Source organism: Henckelia pumila, chromosome 2, assembly GCF_033568475.1.
Source record: "Henckelia pumila isolate YLH828 chromosome 2, ASM3356847v2, whole genome shotgun sequence".
Lineage (NCBI taxonomy): Eukaryota > Viridiplantae > Streptophyta > Magnoliopsida > Lamiales > Gesneriaceae > Henckelia > Henckelia pumila.
The window spans coordinates 122295866-122313881 of record NC_133121.1 but is presented as its reverse complement, the minus strand read 5'-3'; the positions used below and the strand labels follow the sequence as shown (position 1 = coordinate 122313881).

Here is an 18016-nt window from a genome sequence, read left to right as displayed (position 1 = left end):
GCTATTGGCACTGGAATTGCATTCAACTACGGCCGACTTGTGTTTGACACAGTCATGGCTTTTGCAGATGGTGCTCAACCTACATTGAAGTTGCCTTATCCATCACTCATCTATTCTATGATGCTATCTCAAGATATTGAGAAGGATGATGATGAAGCACTTATTTCTCCAGGAGAGTTGCTAAAGATCGCACCTGCTTTGCTCAAAGGAAATCGGAAGATAGAACTTCCTTGGTCTGAGTCTGCTTATGCCGCAGGTGTTGTGGCAGGTGCTGCCAACACCTCCTCTGCCACTTCTGTTTTTGTAACCCCCCCCCCCCCTCTACTGCTCATGATGTTGATCATGCATTCATACAAGCTCAATTGATGCATACTGAGCAGAATATTGCACAAGCAAAGGCTGACCTAGCCTATTATGAAGGGTTAAATGCTCACTATGAATCACTACTAACCGGAGCTGGCCCTTCTGAACAAAAAGGGGGAGAAGAAAGTGAAGCAGAAGAAGCTGAATCTGAGAGCAATCAAATTTAATCTTCGTTTTTAGTTTTTTTGTTGGTTTTGCTAGTTTAGATTTTTGTTTATTATTTGTTTAGTTTTTTCCTAATCATAATCAAAACTGTCTTTTATGTGGTTTTAACTCTGATATGATTTCTTGATTGTGTTTCTCCTTGCTCTTATGGTTTCTGTTTAAGGTGTCATAAGCTAGATGTTGCCAACATCTTGCAACAACACCTCTGGATATACTTAGGAGGAAAATCTATTAAGGGGGAGTTTTGATTAAGGGGGAGTTTAGTTGATATGTTTGTGAATTAAATATGTTTTGTCCAGAAAGGCAAAAAGGGGAGATTGAAAGGAATATTTTATTCCTTAAAATCATCCTATTTTGAAAAAGAGTTTATTAAATATCTTTTGTCTTTCTCGGACATGAAGTAATCTTTATTTATGTGATTTATTTCCTATTTGCGATATTGATAAGCTGATTAGAATATTTAACATATCATATCTAATATTTATCTTTCTTTATTTGTGTAGATTTGATATGATCAAATCAAAGAAATCCTACGCCTACAAGGAAATATATTGAAGAAGGATTCTTGGTCTATTTATTTAAAATAGGCGTTCACAAGAAAGGAGAGATAGAGAGAGACCGTGAGATTTCCCAAGAGCTTCATACACGTACATTGACAGAAGGATTGAAGATCTTTGAAAGCTCAAATCGGTCAAGGTTACTTGATGCTTGAAGAACACTTGAAGATAATTGATTGAAGAGTGTTTCGACTATACAAGTTTTTGGCATCAAGATTTTTAACTTCTTACTCTATTTTATTTATTCTATCTTAAATAGAATTTTTAGGAGTTATTTTTATGGTTTATTTTCTCAATTGTTTTGAGAAATTGAATTTTACAATAATCACTAGTGTTAGGGTTTGTAAAACTTTTTGATTTATTTTCTAGTGAATTTTTGCCCTGAGGCGCTGCAAGAGTATTTTATACTCTTGCTTAAATCATATTGAGTCTATTTATTTGGTTGCTTGTTTATTTTATTTACGCTTTAATTTTATTCCGCTGCAAGTTATAACTCAAGGTGTTATTGTAGGTATGGTCAACATCTTGTGACAACATCTCAAATAGTTTATGTGCAACCCTCATTCCCTTACATAATAATGGATTAATTTATATATATATATATATATATATATATATATATATATATATATTCTCTCGAATTATATAATTTTGGATAATCTTTGGCCAAAGTCCTCACCGTGTTGATGCATCATATATCTTTGTATAGAGTAACGAAATTTTGTGTTTAGAATAGTGAGAGATACCAAACTAAACCCATGTGGACCAACACCAATATTAAGAAAGGACTTAAAAGTTGAAATAAATGCATAAAAGGATGTAAAGTTTCAACTTAGTGCACGCTCTTTTGTCTTTGCTTCTTGTATTAGGGTTGGCAGACAAATTCATTGATGGAGGGGATCAAGTTGAGTTTTGGAACTAGTATAGTGGTTATAGTGAATAAATGGTTGGTTGATAATATTTATATGTTACTTGTATAATTTGGTGAAGATTCCGACTTCATATATAAATCTTTTTAAAATTAAAACACTTGTAACCAACTCGTACCAGTGATGTATTGTCGATGGCTTATCACAAGTTTGAGACAATTTATCGAATTTCAGAATCGTTTGTAACAAATTTTTCTTGTACCTAAAAATAAAAAATAAAAAAAGAAACACAGTGGTGGGACAGAGAGTTTCATTGTAATAAACTCTAAATCTCATCTCATAAGCTACAAAATGGGCAAAATAGAGTCCCACCCCCCATTGATGCAATAAAAAAGGGAAAAAAAACATTGGCTGATATTATTGGATAAATTATAATTATTAGATAGAATAGGTCTAATAATATGGTTAGGTCTTTGGCAGATTACTTTAATAATTTGCAATAATCTTAGAAAGTGTAGCAATAAAGCTATCAAACACCCTTTCATGGAAAGATATATATATATATATATATATATATATATATATATATATATATCTCGACATAATAATGCCCTTCACACTTTCACTATGTTCATTTCTTTGCAGCAATTCAAGTCTTCCCCACGCACGCACACATATATAAATCGCAAATAAAAAAATTTAAGAAAAATAAATTATAATTAAAATATTTTTATAAAATAGTTATTCAAAAGTTTTTTAAAACTATATTTAGCTATAAATATATTTTTATAGAATAGTTATAAAAAACATATATATTCTTAAAATAACTTTTAAAAATTATTTTTTTTCAAAAAAAAACTTTTATAATAACCTTTTGTTAATGCTTGCAGTTTGATTGTGATATATTTGTCATGCTGAAATAGATAATTTATATTTGGTTCGCCTGATACAGCTATAAATAAACTGTCTCAGATATTGGAAGGTTTAATACTTTCCAATTTTGAGATATTAACACACCCGGCACCCCATCCCCATAAATTATAGATTGTATTTAATAAATCAAAAGTTATCATGAGAAACAACAAATTCACGTGAACGTAGCAAATAAAAGCTATGAATTATATTGAGTTGAGAAATAAAGTTTTAATTTATGAATACTCAAATAGATATGTGAGATTTGTTAGATAAACGAATAAAAACAATTTATCATTATAGATTTTTGTTTTACTTTATATTAAAAAAAACTAACTGACGGGTTTTCAATTTCATTCTCACACACTTCGTAGCTTAGACAAATATAATAAATTCCATTATGTAAGAATTTACTTGCTATGAAAAGTATGTGAAAATTATATCATGTATTAAACGGTTTTATAGATTGATTTAGTGAGACATATTTCTTATTTGAGTCACTCATTAAAAAGTATTTTTTTAGTGTCAATGTTATTACTTTTTATTGTAAAAATCGAAAGATCTTAAAGATAAATATTCGTGAAACCGTCTCAAAGAAATCGACTATATATAAATTTATGTTTATATATCGCAAAAACTCTACCATCTGAGACCAACTAACAGATTAATTTTTTAGACGAATCTTCTAGTCAATTCGACCTATAAAAAATATTATTTTTCTCACTCCACATAAAGATTGGGTTGGTCCGACCTTCCTTATATATATATGTGTGTATGTATTATCATTTATCATGTTTAAATTTATCTAACGAAATAATATACTATTCATACAAAATAAAATGAAATCCAAATTAGAAAATAAAGAAGGAAGAAAATAATGCAAGACCAATCACCCGTTTTTAGTATTATTATGCCAAATACAATTCATCCCCTTTTCGTTCTTTCCTAAAGTAGGCCACATGTTTTGGTCGTCTTATTTCATCTCATTTCATATCAAACTAATATTGCGGTTTAAAATAAGACATGTCATTTTTATTTTTGTTTTTTTATTACATTTATTTGATTTTTATTATATTTAATACATGTACAATAATGAATTCAACTCATTTTTCATATATATAATAGTGAATTGTGGTGCACGTAGCGTGTCTTCTATAAGAAAATTAAATAGTGAAGTGATTTTTTTATTTAAATTAACATGAAACCTATCGAATTTTTAATTTGGAATTTTTACAAGTGAAAATAAAATATGTTATATATATAATTAGATGGTTAGAGGGTGTTTTTGAAGGTATAAAAAAAGCTTCACCATTAATTGTTAAATGACCTTAATTTTATTTGTTAAATATATATATATATTTACATTCGACACTCAAAATATTCTCCTATTTTGATCGAACTATTTTATTTCTTCTACTTCAATTTTCAAATTGAAATGTGGACATAATATTTGGACAAGGTGAAGCATAAAACGAGTCGAGATACTTATAAACGGCTCGATTAAATTTTGACTCGAGCTTGATTTAACTTTATTCGAGTCAAGTTCGAATTTTAATATATAGTCTATACTTGAATTGAAACGACCCTAACTTTATAATTATTAAATAAATAAATATGCGGAAATTTTTTTTTTTATATATATACTTACTAAATAGAATATGCACATATATGCCCATACATACATGCACAGAATAAAAAGATTTAAAATAAATAGATAAATAAATAAATAACTTAAATAAAAATTGCATTCTTTAAATAAAATAAATATCTGAGTCAAACATTTAATTAAAAAATACTGCATAAGAACAATGATGTAAAAATTTGCATGCACTGAAAATATTCAACCACAACCACTGAAAAATAATTAAAAAGTGTAACATGCTGACATAATTAAAACATGCAATGACTCAGACATCTATCACGGTCACGGGGTCACTGCATGTCCGCTCATATGTCCGCGACGCCGGTGGGAGCTACATCCTCCTCTACGAACTCACCTGCACCATACCAGTGTAGTGAGCCTAGAGGCCCAACATGCTAACATAACAAGGGTTTAAAATAATTTAAAACAATTAAATATTAATACATAACATATACATGAATGAGCATGCTTAAAAAATATCATGGCATAAACATAACTTAAATTAACTTAAATAACATAATACATACATATTGTTGAGCAGTTAAATTTCTAACATCGCATGGTTGTATCCGCAGTGTAACCTTAAATCATACATTAAATACTGATCAGCGTGAAAACCAACGTACGTGGCGGTGACGAATCACCTCTTAAATTGGCAGTAAACTGCACTTCAATAGTTCACATATGGGGACGAATCCCCCTTAAATTGTCACACTACTTCAACTTCCAACATAAAATATTTTATTATTGCTCAACCTTAAACATTTAATTATGCATAAAATTATTTCAGGAATGCATGTACTTAAATAAAATGTGTGTCCTTCATATATATTTAATTTAATTTTTATACTAACATATAAATACTAAAATAACTTTCATGCATAAAATAATTAAATATATAATCAGGACACATGAAATTTCTCATGGGTTGTACTGAACTGCTGGCCCTACACTCTCAAGCCCATTTACTTAAATCTGGTCCATTAACACTGAGACTGGCCCATTAACATACTTAAGCCCATTAACACATTTCTAAGCCCAATTAATTTATTAAAGCCCAATTAATTTTCCTAAGCCCATTAAATAATTAATCTGGCCCAATGGGCCCAAAAGCCCAAAGACTGGCCCAATAATTTCCATGGGCCCCCAAGGCCCATAAAATTAATGGACTCCCTTAATTAAATTAATTAAGCCCAAAATAAATAATTTGACTCAAAATAATTAAATGGAACCCAATTAAATTTTTGAGATTTAATTAGGCTCATTTAACACTTAAACTTAAATAATATCTTAAAAAAATAAAATACCCGAGCCCGGCCCACCGAACCCGGACCCGGACCACCTGACCCGACCCTACTACCTACCAGACCCGACCCAGGCTCTTGACCCGACCCGGAACCAAGCCTAGCACCTAAACCCGACGGCCCCCCCCCCTTGTTTCTGCTGCGCACAGGGCTGCTGCCGCCCTGCTCCGGCCACCCCTGGCCGGAACCCCGCCGCCCAGACGTAGCCCACGTCTGGGCGGTTCGAACCTGGCCCTAGCCCTGACCCCATGCAAGCCACGAGACCCAACACGAGCCCCCTTCCACACAACCCTAACCTGCGCGCCTACAGGAGCCGATCTGCACCAGCTGGTTTCCTAGGCTCGTTTGGCTCGAACCACTCGAGCCATTCGAGTCTAGACAACCCTCACACGACCTAGGAACCCTCAACCAGCAGCTAGAACCACCATGGCTAGTAAAAACGTGAATATGATCAAAATTTTCAAGAACCATATGCATACATCAATACCGGGTGAATTTCTGAATAATCTTGAAAGGATTCGATGCAAAATCAACACACACATAATAACACTGATATGTCATGAAAAAAATAGAGAAGGAATCATGCCTTTCACCGAAGAATTAAAAGAACGAAATTGCGTAGACGTTTCCGGGACGACGGGACGAAGATGGCTTGATTTGGACCTTCAAAACGTGGCTATGGAGTCTCCTTGGCTGTTGACACAATGAAGAAGATGATGGAGAGTGGAGGTGGGGCGGCTGATGGTGAAGGGCGTGGGGTTGGGGGTAGGTTTAGTCTAGGTTTTAAAATAGGTTAATAATTTAGAATAAAAATAATTAGGTAGATAATATAACATACAAATAAGATTTTAAACTTTTAAAATACCTACTAATCTAAAAAAAAAAACATAAATCCCGAAATTATAATTTTTGGGAATTTTAAAGATAATAAAAAGTCAATATTTTGGCTTAATTTAAATAAAAACGGACTCCTAAAAATATATAAAATTAAATACTGAAAATTTTGAGGAAATAAAACTCAAAATAATATTTTTGGGCTCCTAAAAGACTCATAAAATAATTTGGGTGGAAAGTTGTCATCTCGTCCGTCCACGGTCCCGTCAACGCGATAAAATAATTAAATATCCATAAATCATGAAAATCACTAATTATGGGTTAAATGCTTAAAATAACTTAAATCATGCACAAATAATTTCACATAATTATTTAACCCATAATCTAAAATTCTAAATAAATAAAATCCCTAATTATGCATGCGAATTTACGTATTAAAAATAAAGGGTGTTACAATTCTCCCCCCCCCCTTAAATTGAATTTCGTCCTCGAAATTAAAGTACTTACCCGAACAACTCCGGGTAGCGAGTCCTCATGTCTGCCTCGGTCTCCCAAGTAGCCTCCTCCTCCGAGTGATTCAGCCACTGGATTCTGACCATCGGTATGACCCGCGTCCTAAGCCTCCGCTCCTCCCTAGCCAAGATCCGCACTGGCCTCTCCTCATACACTAGATCTGGTGGCAACTGCAAGGGCTCGAAATCCAACACATGCGACGGGTTGGAGACGTATTTCCGAAGCATGGATACATGGAAAACGTTGTGTACTGCCGCTAGCCCCGGTGGTAGAGCTAACCGGTAGGCCAACGTGCCAACTCTCTCCAAGATCTCGAATGACCCTATATACCTCGGATTAAGCTTGCCTCTCCGGCCAAAACGCACTACTCCCTTCATCGGTGACACCTTCAGGAATACGTGATCACCTACAGCGAACTCCAAATCTCGTCGTCTGGCATCTGCATAACTCTTCTGCCGACTCTGAGCAGTCCTCATCCGATCTCGAATCTGAGTCACTATGTCAGCTGTCTGCTGCACAATCTCAGGACCCAGTAAAATCCGCTCACCAACCTCATTTCAATGCACAGGAGATCTGCATCTCCTCCCATACAATGTTGCATAAGGAGTCATACCTATAGACGACTGAAAACTGTTGTTATAGGTAAACTCCACTAATGGCAGTCTAGTCTCCTAAGAGCCCCGAAAATCAATGACACAAGCTCTCAGAAGATCCTCGAGAACCTGGATCACCCTCTCAGACTGACCATCTGTCTGGGGATAAAATGTTGTGCTGAACAAAAGCCTAGTCCCCAAAGCTGTGTGCAGACTCTTCCAAAACGCAGATGTGAATCTCGGATCTCTGTTTGACACAATAGACACTGGTATGCCATGCAGTCTAACAATCTCTCTGATGTAAAGCTCTGCATACTGTGTCAAAGAATAAGTAGTCCTCACCGGCAAGAAATGAGCTGACTTGGTGAGTCTATCCACAATCACCCAAATCGCTGTGCAACCTCTGGCACTCCTCGGTAAGCCAACCACAAAATCCATCGTAATATTCTCTCATTTTCATTCCGGAATAGGAAGAGGTCTAAGAAGTCCTGCTGGACGCTGATGCTCTGCCTTGACTTGCTGACAAGTCAAGCACTCTGACACCACTCTCCCGATGTCACTCTTCATCCCGGGCCACCAATACAATAGCTGCAAATCTTTGTACATCTTCGTACTTCCGGGGTGAATGTAGTACGGAGATGTGTGAGCCTCTGCTAAAATCTCAGCTCTCAACTGATCGACGTTCGGTACCCACATACTACCACGGTACTGAACGATACCATCCACCACTGTATACAAGAGGTTACCCCGAGCCTCATCTCTCTGTCTCCATCGCTGCAACTCCTCATCAGTAGACTGTCCCTCCCTAATCCGATCTCGCAGAACTGGCTGCACCGTCAACACTGACAAGCTCGGTGCATGGCCACTCGGATAACACTCCAAGCCAAATCTCTGAATCTCGCTCTGTAGTGGTAACTGTACGGTCAAACATGATACAACTGACGACTTCCGACTCAAAGCATCGGCCACTACATTAGCTTTACCCGGATGGTAGCTAATGTCACAGTCATAGTCCTTCACCAACTTCAACCATCTGCGTTGTCTCATGTTCAACTCCTTCTGTGTGAAGAAGTACTTGAGACTCTTGTGGTCTGTGAAAATCTTGCACTTCTCTCCATACAGATAGTGCTTCCAGATTTTCAAAGCGAAAACCACTGCTGCCAACTCCAAGTCATGCGTCGGGTAATTCTGCTCGTGAATCTTCAGCTGCCTCGACGCATACGCAATAACCTTACCACACTGCATAAGCACTGCGCCTAAACCTAGCTTAGACGTGTCGGTGTACACCACTAACTCCTCGTGTGGTACTGTCACTGCTAACACCGGTGCAGTAGTGAGTGCTTCCTTCAGCTGATCGAAGCTCCTCTGACAGTCTGAACTCCAGATAAACTTCGCATTCTTCTTGGTCAAGGAAGTCAAGGGTACTGCAATAGAGGAAAAACCCTTGATGAACTTCCTATAATATCCTGCCAAACCCAAGAAACTGCGAATCTCCGAAGCATTCTTCGAAATACCCCAATTCTGCACTGCCTCAACCTTCGACTGATCAACTGCAATCCCATCTCTCGAAATAATGTGGCCAAGAAATGCCACCTGCTCAAGCCAAAACTCGCACTTGCTGAACTTTGCATACAAACGATGCTCCCTCAAAGTCTGCAAGGCTGTCTGCAGATGCTGTCTATGCTCCTCGATGCTCCTAGAATAGATCAAGATATCATCAATGAAGACGATGATGAACTGATCTAGATACGGCTGAAAGACTCGGTTCATGAGATCCATGAAAACCGCTGGAGCATTGGTCATCCCAAATGGCATCACTAAGAACTCGTAATGCCCATATCGTGTCCTGAAAGCAGTCTTGGACACATCTGCATCTCTAACACGCAACTGATAATAACCAAATCGCAGGTCGATCTTGGAGAACACTGAAGCTCCCTGCAACTGGTCAAATAAATCCTCTATCCTTGGCAGTGGATACTTGTTCTTCACTGTGACCCTGTTGAGCTCTCGGTAATTGATGCACAGTCTCATACTGCCATCCTTCTTCTTCACAAATAACACCGGAGCTCCCCACGGAGAAAAGCTAGGACGAACAAAGCCTTTCTCTAACAACTCCTGAATCTGCTCCTTCAACTCTTTCATCTCGGTAGGAGCAAGTCTGTACGGTGCCTTAGAGATAGGCACGGTGTCTGGCACTAAGTCGATGCTGAACTCCACATCTCTCACTGGTGGAATTCCTACAACATCCTCCGGAAGGACATCCGGAAAGTCACGAACCACCTCTATCTCTGATAATGATCTGCTAGATGGCTCTGAATTCGTGACGATACTCGCTAGAAACCCCTGGCAGCCCCGTGTCAACAACTTTCTCGCCTGAATAAGAGATATCACCTGAGGAATATCACTGCTCTGAGATGCATGAAAAGTGAACGGGTCGCCTACTGTTGGTCTCACTGACACTGATCTCCAACGAAAATCAATCGAAGCTCCATTGACTGTCAACCAGTCCATGCCCAAAATCAAATCGAATCCACTCAATGGCAAAACCACCACATCTGCTCGAATGGAGTGTCCCTGCAGCTCCAACTCCAGTCCTCGAATAACCTTCGAGGTAGAAATAATCTGCCCTGACGGCATAGTAACATCATACCCACTGTCACTACTCTCAGGTGTGATGCCTACCCGTCTGATAAACTCCAGGGAGATAAACGAATGTGTAGCCCCTGAATCTAGCAACGCAAACGTGGAGTTGCCTCCAACTAGAATTCTCCCTGCACGCAGAAAATTCCCAACAATTTCATACCACTACTAAATTTTCCCCAACGAGACACTACTAATTCTTAATTCTAATCACAAGTAAAACATGCTTCCTATTCTAACATGCAGTTAAATACCCAAATAACAAAAATTCCAAAATAAAGACGAAATTTTAACCAAGGGAAAATTATTAAAATGCTAGGGTAAGATATACCGGTGATCAAGGATGTGTCTGGATCTACCTCCTCGGCCTGCATCACAAACACCCTACCAGCGGTGTTCTTCTTCCTCGGGCAGTTAGCTATCTGATGCCCTGGCTCCCTACAGTGGTAGCAAACTCCTGCTCCCAACAGACAAGGTCCCGAATGCATCTTCTGACACTTCGGGCAAGTAGGATAACCTATGGCATTAGGGGCCCCGCCCCTCTGCTGATGTGGCCTCTGCTGTGTATTCGGGCCCTTAGCCAGCCCTGTAAACTGCTTCTTCGCAGGAGGCTGCGAAGATGGTCGCTGATACCCAGCCTGAAACTGCCTCTTCCCCTGCTGCTCCCTCTGGATCTCTCTCCGACCCTCCTCGGAACGCAAGGCTCTACTGACTGCAGACTCATAAGTAAGGACGTCTGTCATGCGAACGTCATGCTTGATATCCACCTTCAAACCCTCCACGAACTGCCTCAACTTCTCTGGTGGACTATCTGAAATCAGAGGCACAAAGTGACAGACCCCCTCGAACTGTCTCACATACTCAACCACTGTCTTGTCCCCCTGACAGAGACTCATAAACTCACGGATCATGCGACTGCGCACATCCTCAGTGAAGTACTTGGCGTAGAAGATACGCCTAAACTCTGTCCATGTCAGCGTAGGAATGTGAACTCCCCTGGCAGCACCCTCCCACCATAGCGCTGTGTCACCCCTCAGCATGTACGTCGCACAGTTCACCCTGTCGGTGTCTGTGATCCCCATATACGCAAAGATGAACTCCAGAGAGCGAATCCATCCCTCAGCCACCAAAGGATCGGTGGTACCAACAAACTCCTTGGGTCCCTTCTTCTGGAACCTCTCAGCAACGTCCTCCTCATAGGACAACCTGGGACAAGTAGCCTGCTGCTCTAACAGAGCAGTAATCCCTGCCATCATATTCGCATTGTCCTGCTCCAATGCTGCTAGAGGGTTCTGCGGAGGTGGAGGTGGAGGTGTAGGTGGAGATCCCCCACGTCTGTTCATCGGTCTAGGAGGCATTCTGCACCACCACATATTTCTTTACGTAAATCGCCATGCATAACTAAGTGGTTTAAAATTAATGCTAACTTAAATTCTAAAAATTAAATCATGCTATAAACACTTAAAACTTACAGACCGGTAGCGTGGATTTCTGAGCTCGCATAGCAGTAATGACCCCTCCAAGGACCGTGCTTTGATACCAACTGAAACGACCCTAACTCTATAATTATTAAATAAATAAATATGCGGAAAATTTTTTTTTTATATATACTTACTAAATAGAATATGCACATATATGCCCATACATACATGCACAGAATAAAAATATTTAAAATAAATAAATAAATAAATAACTTAAATAAAAATTGCATTCTTTAAATAAAATAAATATCTGAGTCAAACATTTAATTAAAAAATACTGCATAAGAACAATGATGTAAAAATTTGCATGCACTGAAAATATTCAACCACAACCACTGAAAAATAATTAAAAAGTGTAACATGCTGACATAATTAAAACATGCAATGACTCAGACATCTATCACGGTCACGGGGTCACTGCATGTCCGCTCATATGTCCTCGCCGCCGGTGGGAGCTACATCCTCCTCTACGAACTCACCTGCACCATACCAGTGTAGTGAGCCTAGAGGCCCAACATGCTAACATAACAAGGGTTTAAAATAATTTAAAACAATTAAATATTAATACATAACATATACATGAATGAGCATGCTTAAAAAATATCATGGCATAAACATAACTTAAATTAACTTAAATAACATAATACATACATATTGTTGAGCAGTTAAATTTCTAACATCGCATGGTTGTATCCGTAGTGTAACCTTAAATCATACATTAAATACTGATCAGTGTGAAAACCAACGTACGTGGCGGTGACGAATCACCTCTTAAATTGGCAGTAAACTGCACTTCAATAGTTCACATATGGGGACGAATCCCCCTTAAATTGTCACACTACTTCAACTTCCAACATAAAATATTTTATTATTGCTCAACCTTAAACATTTAATTATGCATAAAATTATTTCATGAATGCATGTACTTAAATAAAATGTGTGTCCTTCATATATATTTAATTTAATTTTTATACTAACATATAAATACTAAAATAACTTTCATGCATAAAATAATTAAATATATAATCAGGACACATGAAATTTCTCATGGGTTGTACTGAACTGCTGGCCCTACACTCTCAAGCCCATTTACTTAAATCTGGCTCATTAACACTGAGACTGGCCCATTAACATACTTAAGCCCATTAACACATTTCTAAGCCCAATTAATTTATTAAAGCCCAATTAATTTTTCTAAGCCCATTAAATAATTAATCTGGCACAATGGGTCCAAAAGCCCAAAGACTGGCCCAATAATTTCCATGGGCCCCCAAGGCCCATAAAATTAATGGACTCCCTTAATTAAATTAATTAAGCCCAAAATAAATAATTTGACTCAAAATAATTAAATGGAACCCAATTAAATTTTTGAGATTTAATTAAGCCCATTTAACACTTAAACTTAAATAATATCTTAAAAAAATAAAATACCCGAGCCCGGCCCACCGAACCCGGACCCGAACCACCTGACCCGACCCTACTACCTACCAGACCCGACCCAGGCCCTTGACCCGACCCGGAACCAAGCCTAGCACCTAAACCCGACGGCCCCCCCCCTTGTTTCTGCTGCGCACGCGGGCAGCAGCCCTTCTAGGGCTGCTGCCGCTTTGCTCCGGCCACCCCTGGCCGGAACCCCGCCGCCCAGACGTAGCCCACGTCTGGGCGGTTCGAACCTGGCCCTAGCCCTGACCCCATGCAAGCCACGAGACCCAACACGAGCCCCCTTCCACACAACCCTAACCTGCGCGCCTACAGGAGCCGATCTGCACCAGCTGGTTTCCTAGGCTCGTTTGGCTCGAACCACTCGAGCCATTCGAGTCTAGACAACCCTCACACGACCTAGGAACCCTCAACCAGCAGCTAGAACCACCATGGCTAGTAAAAACGTGAATATGATCAAAATTTTCAAGAACCATATGCATACATCAATACCGAGTGAATTTCTGAAAAATCTTGAAAGGATTCGATGCAAACTCAACACACACATAATAACACTGATATGTCATGAAAAAAATAGAGAAGGAATCATGCCTTTCACCGAAGAATTAAAAGAACGAAATTGCGTAGACGTTTCCGGGACGACGGGACGAAGATGGCTTGCTTTGGACCTTCAAAACGTGGCTATGGAGTCTCCTTGGCTGTTGACACAATGAAGAAGATGATGGAGAGTGGAGGTGGGGCGGCTGATGGTGAAGGGCGTGGGGTTGGGGGTAGGTTTAGTCTAGGTTTTAAAATAGGTTAATAATTTAGAATAAAAATAATTATGTAGATAATATAACATACAAATAAGATTTTAAACTTTTAAAATACCTACTAATCTAAAAAAAAACATAAATCCCGAAATTATAATTTTTGGGAATTTTAAAGATAATAAAAAGTCAATATTTTGGCTTAATTTAAATAAAAACGGACTCCTAAAAATATATAAAATTAAATACTGAAAATTTTGAGAAAATAAAACTCAAAATAATATTTTTGGACTCCTAAAAGACTCATAAAATAATTTGGATGGAAAGTTGTCATCTCGTCCGTCCACGGTCCCGTCAACGCGATAAAATAATTAAATATCCATAAATCATGAAAATCACTAATTATGGGTTAAATGCTTAAAAATAACTTAAATCATGCACAAATAATTTCACATAATTATTTAACCCATAATCTAAAATTCTAAATAAATAAAATCCCTAATTATGCATGCGAATTTACGTATTAAAAATATCGGGTGTTACATGAATAGTTCTTAAGCTACTCAAATAACTGTATAATTTTTTTTGGAAGATATATTAATTTTGTCCAAATAAATACAAATTTTAAACTCTAAAATAATGCTACATACATTTTTTTAACTTTCTCAAACAAGAGCTCAAATAACTCGATATTTTCACAAATCGAGTTCGACCTTGAAATTTAATTTTCAATTAATATTTAATTAATTTCGAGTCAAGCTCGACTCAGTTCGTGTGCCTTAACCATGAGAATGAAGCATTCAATCTTTACTTAAATAATTTAGTGTTTACATGTATCAACTCCGGTGAATTAATTTGTTGCGCGCATATGATTTTTCCAAGATTTAATAGTTATATGCAATGTTAATTTTAACTCGAACAATATGAAAAAAAGAAAAAGTAAAAAAAAAAAGGTGATAATTTAATCGACCTATTTTATAATTCATTTTATTTGAAAGGAGATGATTGAAAATAAAGCAGGGGTTTTATTCTTCTCACTCTAATTTTCACGTTTCTGCTGGAAGAAATTCGAAGCAGTATTATAAGCAATGAAGGGGGCTTCATAAAGTACTTCCATGCTGCAGAATCAGTATCTACAAAGACATGTCAACCAGAATACTTGTACAAGATAGAAACAGCTACTAACTTATTACCTGCAACCAGATGAACATTGCATCTCATTCGGTTCCCATACACGGTGAGCTGAACTTCTTGACTGGATCCTCAGGAGATTATGGATGGTTAAGCGAAGTATTCAAGACTAATTTAGATGACAGAACCACAGGCACCATTAAAATGAGATATTGCTTACTCGTTTGAGAGCGCACATATCTGGTATGCCCGCAGCAAAAGGAATTTTGAAGGATTTTGCAGCCAACCACATTGTGGCAGTCCAATTCAGCAGCACCCAAGCATCCAGTTAGCATTCCAAAGAAGATGCAATAATTTTTCCTCTGAGTGCTACCTTACAATTGAAGTCGGCACCTTTAAAGTTGCTAGTGTATCCACAGTTCTTTCTTGCGATCAGAGTAACACCACATTAATTGAAGAGAAAATTTGATGAAATTCACTAAGAAGAAAATCTCCCTCCACCAGAATAGAATGTAGCTCACTTGAATGAAGTTTAGCTTAAGTAAACAGGTGTTACACTGCAGAGGAATAAGCCAATTTGGTATCCATGACTGTCTGAAGAGAAGGAACTAATTGATTGTGTGCTCATTCTGAAAATGTTTCATCACATCCGACTACAAAGACCTAACAGGACGTCAAAATTTTTAAAATTTCTGGAACAACCACGAGGAGCATCAGGCATCAAAACTTTTTTTACCACCCGCAGTGTATTTTTGAAGTCCTACAGTAAACACTAGTCTCCAAAGGATGACAATTGCCTGCTAAAACTTCATACCGCCGATAGCAACAGGGACAAGAAAAGAAAATGAAAGAGACATTTCAACAGCAGTGTTGGACAAAGTGTTCATGTGCTTGCCATGAATAAACTCCAAGATTTCAAGAACAGAGGTATATCACGTTCAGAACGTGTTTTACTATCAATTAAATGTCTGAACATTTTCCATAAATTAGTAGAAATACGGATAAAAAAAAATAAAAATATTAATTTCCAATGAACATGAAATGAGCAACGCCTCAGCTGCAGAGAATGGTGTAAATCAAATCTAAAACAAGTCTAGTGACAATAAGAACCATCTGTTATGAAAGTTTGGGTAATACTACAAGCCAAGCTGTGGAAAAACAAGGAACCTATTAGGTTCAATCAGTTCCCACCACAGGCACCGACACTGTCCCGGACAACACACGCCAAGATCTCATCTTAATTTTCCCCACAAAGATGCTAATTGTTTCATGTTTATTTTATCTTTACCACCGGGTTCGTCAATAGATTCTTTACTCAATTCATCGAAATAAGGGGCAAGAAATCTATTGGAAAACTGAGCATTTGAGATCGTGCAAAGCAGTCCAAGACTAGGCCAATCTTCTATAAGTTTCTTTCTTTCCAAAATCTTTAGAACTTGCAGCCGGGGTTTATACCTCGTCTCGATGCTGTACATGAGTGAAACAGGGTAACGAACGATACAGGACAGATCGTACTTCCCAGTGGTCAGAATAACCTCTTTTACCAATTTCATCTTCTCCTTTGATATTGTAAACACCTGAGGTGAGGTCCGAAACATCTTCAAAATCTCAGTTTCAGAAAAACCCAAATCCCGAAAAGCTTTCAACTTGAGCTCCCAATTCACATTGCTGAATGAACGCAGAATCCTAACAGCATAAATAAAACTTTTAGAGCTCCTACTGACCCCCATTTCATCAACCTTATCAACACATTTCCTTAAAACCTCTGGTTTATGTAAAAGAAATCTCGGAAAAAAGTAGATATGATCAACAATCTGCTTCTTGGGAATACCACAGCTCTCCAAGAATTTGACATTGGGCACCAGAGTCTTTTCCAAATCCATCATGAGGAACCACCCAGATACCTTCAAAAGCTTCGTCACCTCTGCGTCGGACCCAAAAAGACTTTTCAACACAGCTAACGAAGGAAGAACTCTGTTCTCTGCACTGCAACCCATAATCACAGGATCTTTAGAGATTATATTGGCAATTTCACTTTTCGAAAGGCCTAAATCCTGAAAAATCTTGATTTTAGGTTTGATAACTTTCTCGATACTCGCCGAGAGCAAAAAAGGTCTATAGGTCAAAACTCTCTCCAATTGGGTTTTCGAAAATCCACTCTCTTTCAGGGTTGACATAATTGAATCAGCTTTTTCTGGGTCGTTTAGACGAGTTAAAACAGAGGCGATTCGTGAAGCCGTTTCGTGAGAGAATTGGTGTCTTCGAATCAAGTAATCAGAAACGGAAAGACCGTTTGAGGGTCGCGCTGCTTTCCAAGAGGTAGAGAAGAAACGAAGGCGAGAAAAAGAGAAAGAAGCTTGGCGCTGAGATGCAGCAGATGCATAACTTCTCGAAAGCAGGTAAATACAACTTCTATACATCACGAACAAAAATTGCAATTGCGTTCAAATTATTAATGTATTCAGAAACGATGATAAAATCACTAGCCTGCAATCACATAAACGTGAAAGAAACAGCTCTCGTGTAGATTTCTCTCAGAATGGCGATTGGGGATCTTCAGCTCCGAGGTGAAAAGACACGAGCACGGATGACCTAGTGGCGGTGTGGGCTACTATCCGATCATTTTGTAACCCTTAAACCCCAAATCAAATAAATTCCATAAAAGTTTGTTTAAATTCGTCGAGTTTTTCTCTTTCTTTCTTTCTTTTTTTTTGGTCAGAAACTATACTTCAATATTTTTTTTAAGTAAGCTCGTGGATTATCTCTTAAATAAAAAATAATAATTTTTTATTGAATTTATAGATTTTATATTTTTACTTATAA

At 37.8% G+C, this 18016-nt stretch overlaps 1 protein-coding gene across 3 annotated transcripts; it reads right to left on the bottom strand.

The window, feature by feature from the left end:
- Positions 1-4651: 4651 nt before the first annotated feature.
- LOC140880459 (uncharacterized) lies at positions 4652-17877 on the bottom strand. 3 transcript variants are annotated; one of them, XM_073284918.1, is made up of 4 exons: positions 15414-17877; positions 15256-15317; positions 10724-11751; positions 4652-4863 (listed from the first exon to the last, which is right to left on the bottom strand). In XM_073284918.1, exons 1-4 carry the CDS (start codon positions 15483-15485, stop codon positions 4814-4816), a joined length of 1212 nt encoding a protein of 403 aa, XP_073141019.1. In that variant the 5' UTR covers positions 15486-17877; the 3' UTR covers positions 4652-4813. The 3 variants fall into 3 exon arrangements, 1 of the variants encoding a protein (XP_073141019.1); XR_012149667.1 differs by lacking the exons at positions 4652-4863; positions 10724-11751 and adding an exon at positions 12124-12352 and having other exon boundaries at positions 15414-15489; XR_012149666.1 differs by lacking the exons at positions 4652-4863; positions 10724-11751 and adding an exon at positions 12144-12352 and having other exon boundaries at positions 15256-17872.
- Between the last annotated feature and the right edge of the window lie 139 nt (positions 17878-18016).

Excerpts from the sequence above, each read along its gene's own strand:
- LOC140880459 (XM_073284918.1), bottom strand. The coding sequence starts at position 15,485 with ATGTGGTTGGCTGCAAAATCCTTCAAAATTCCTTTTGCTGCGGGCATA. Across the intron at positions 15,318-15,413 it reads ATATGTGCGCTCTCAAACGA|TCAAGAAGTTCAGCTCACCG; the intron begins GTAAGCAATATC and ends CTGAGGATCCAG. Across the intron at positions 4,864-10,723 it reads AGACACATCCTTGATCACCG|GTGAGTTCGTAGAGGAGGAT; the intron begins GTATATCTTACC and ends GGTATGGTGCAG.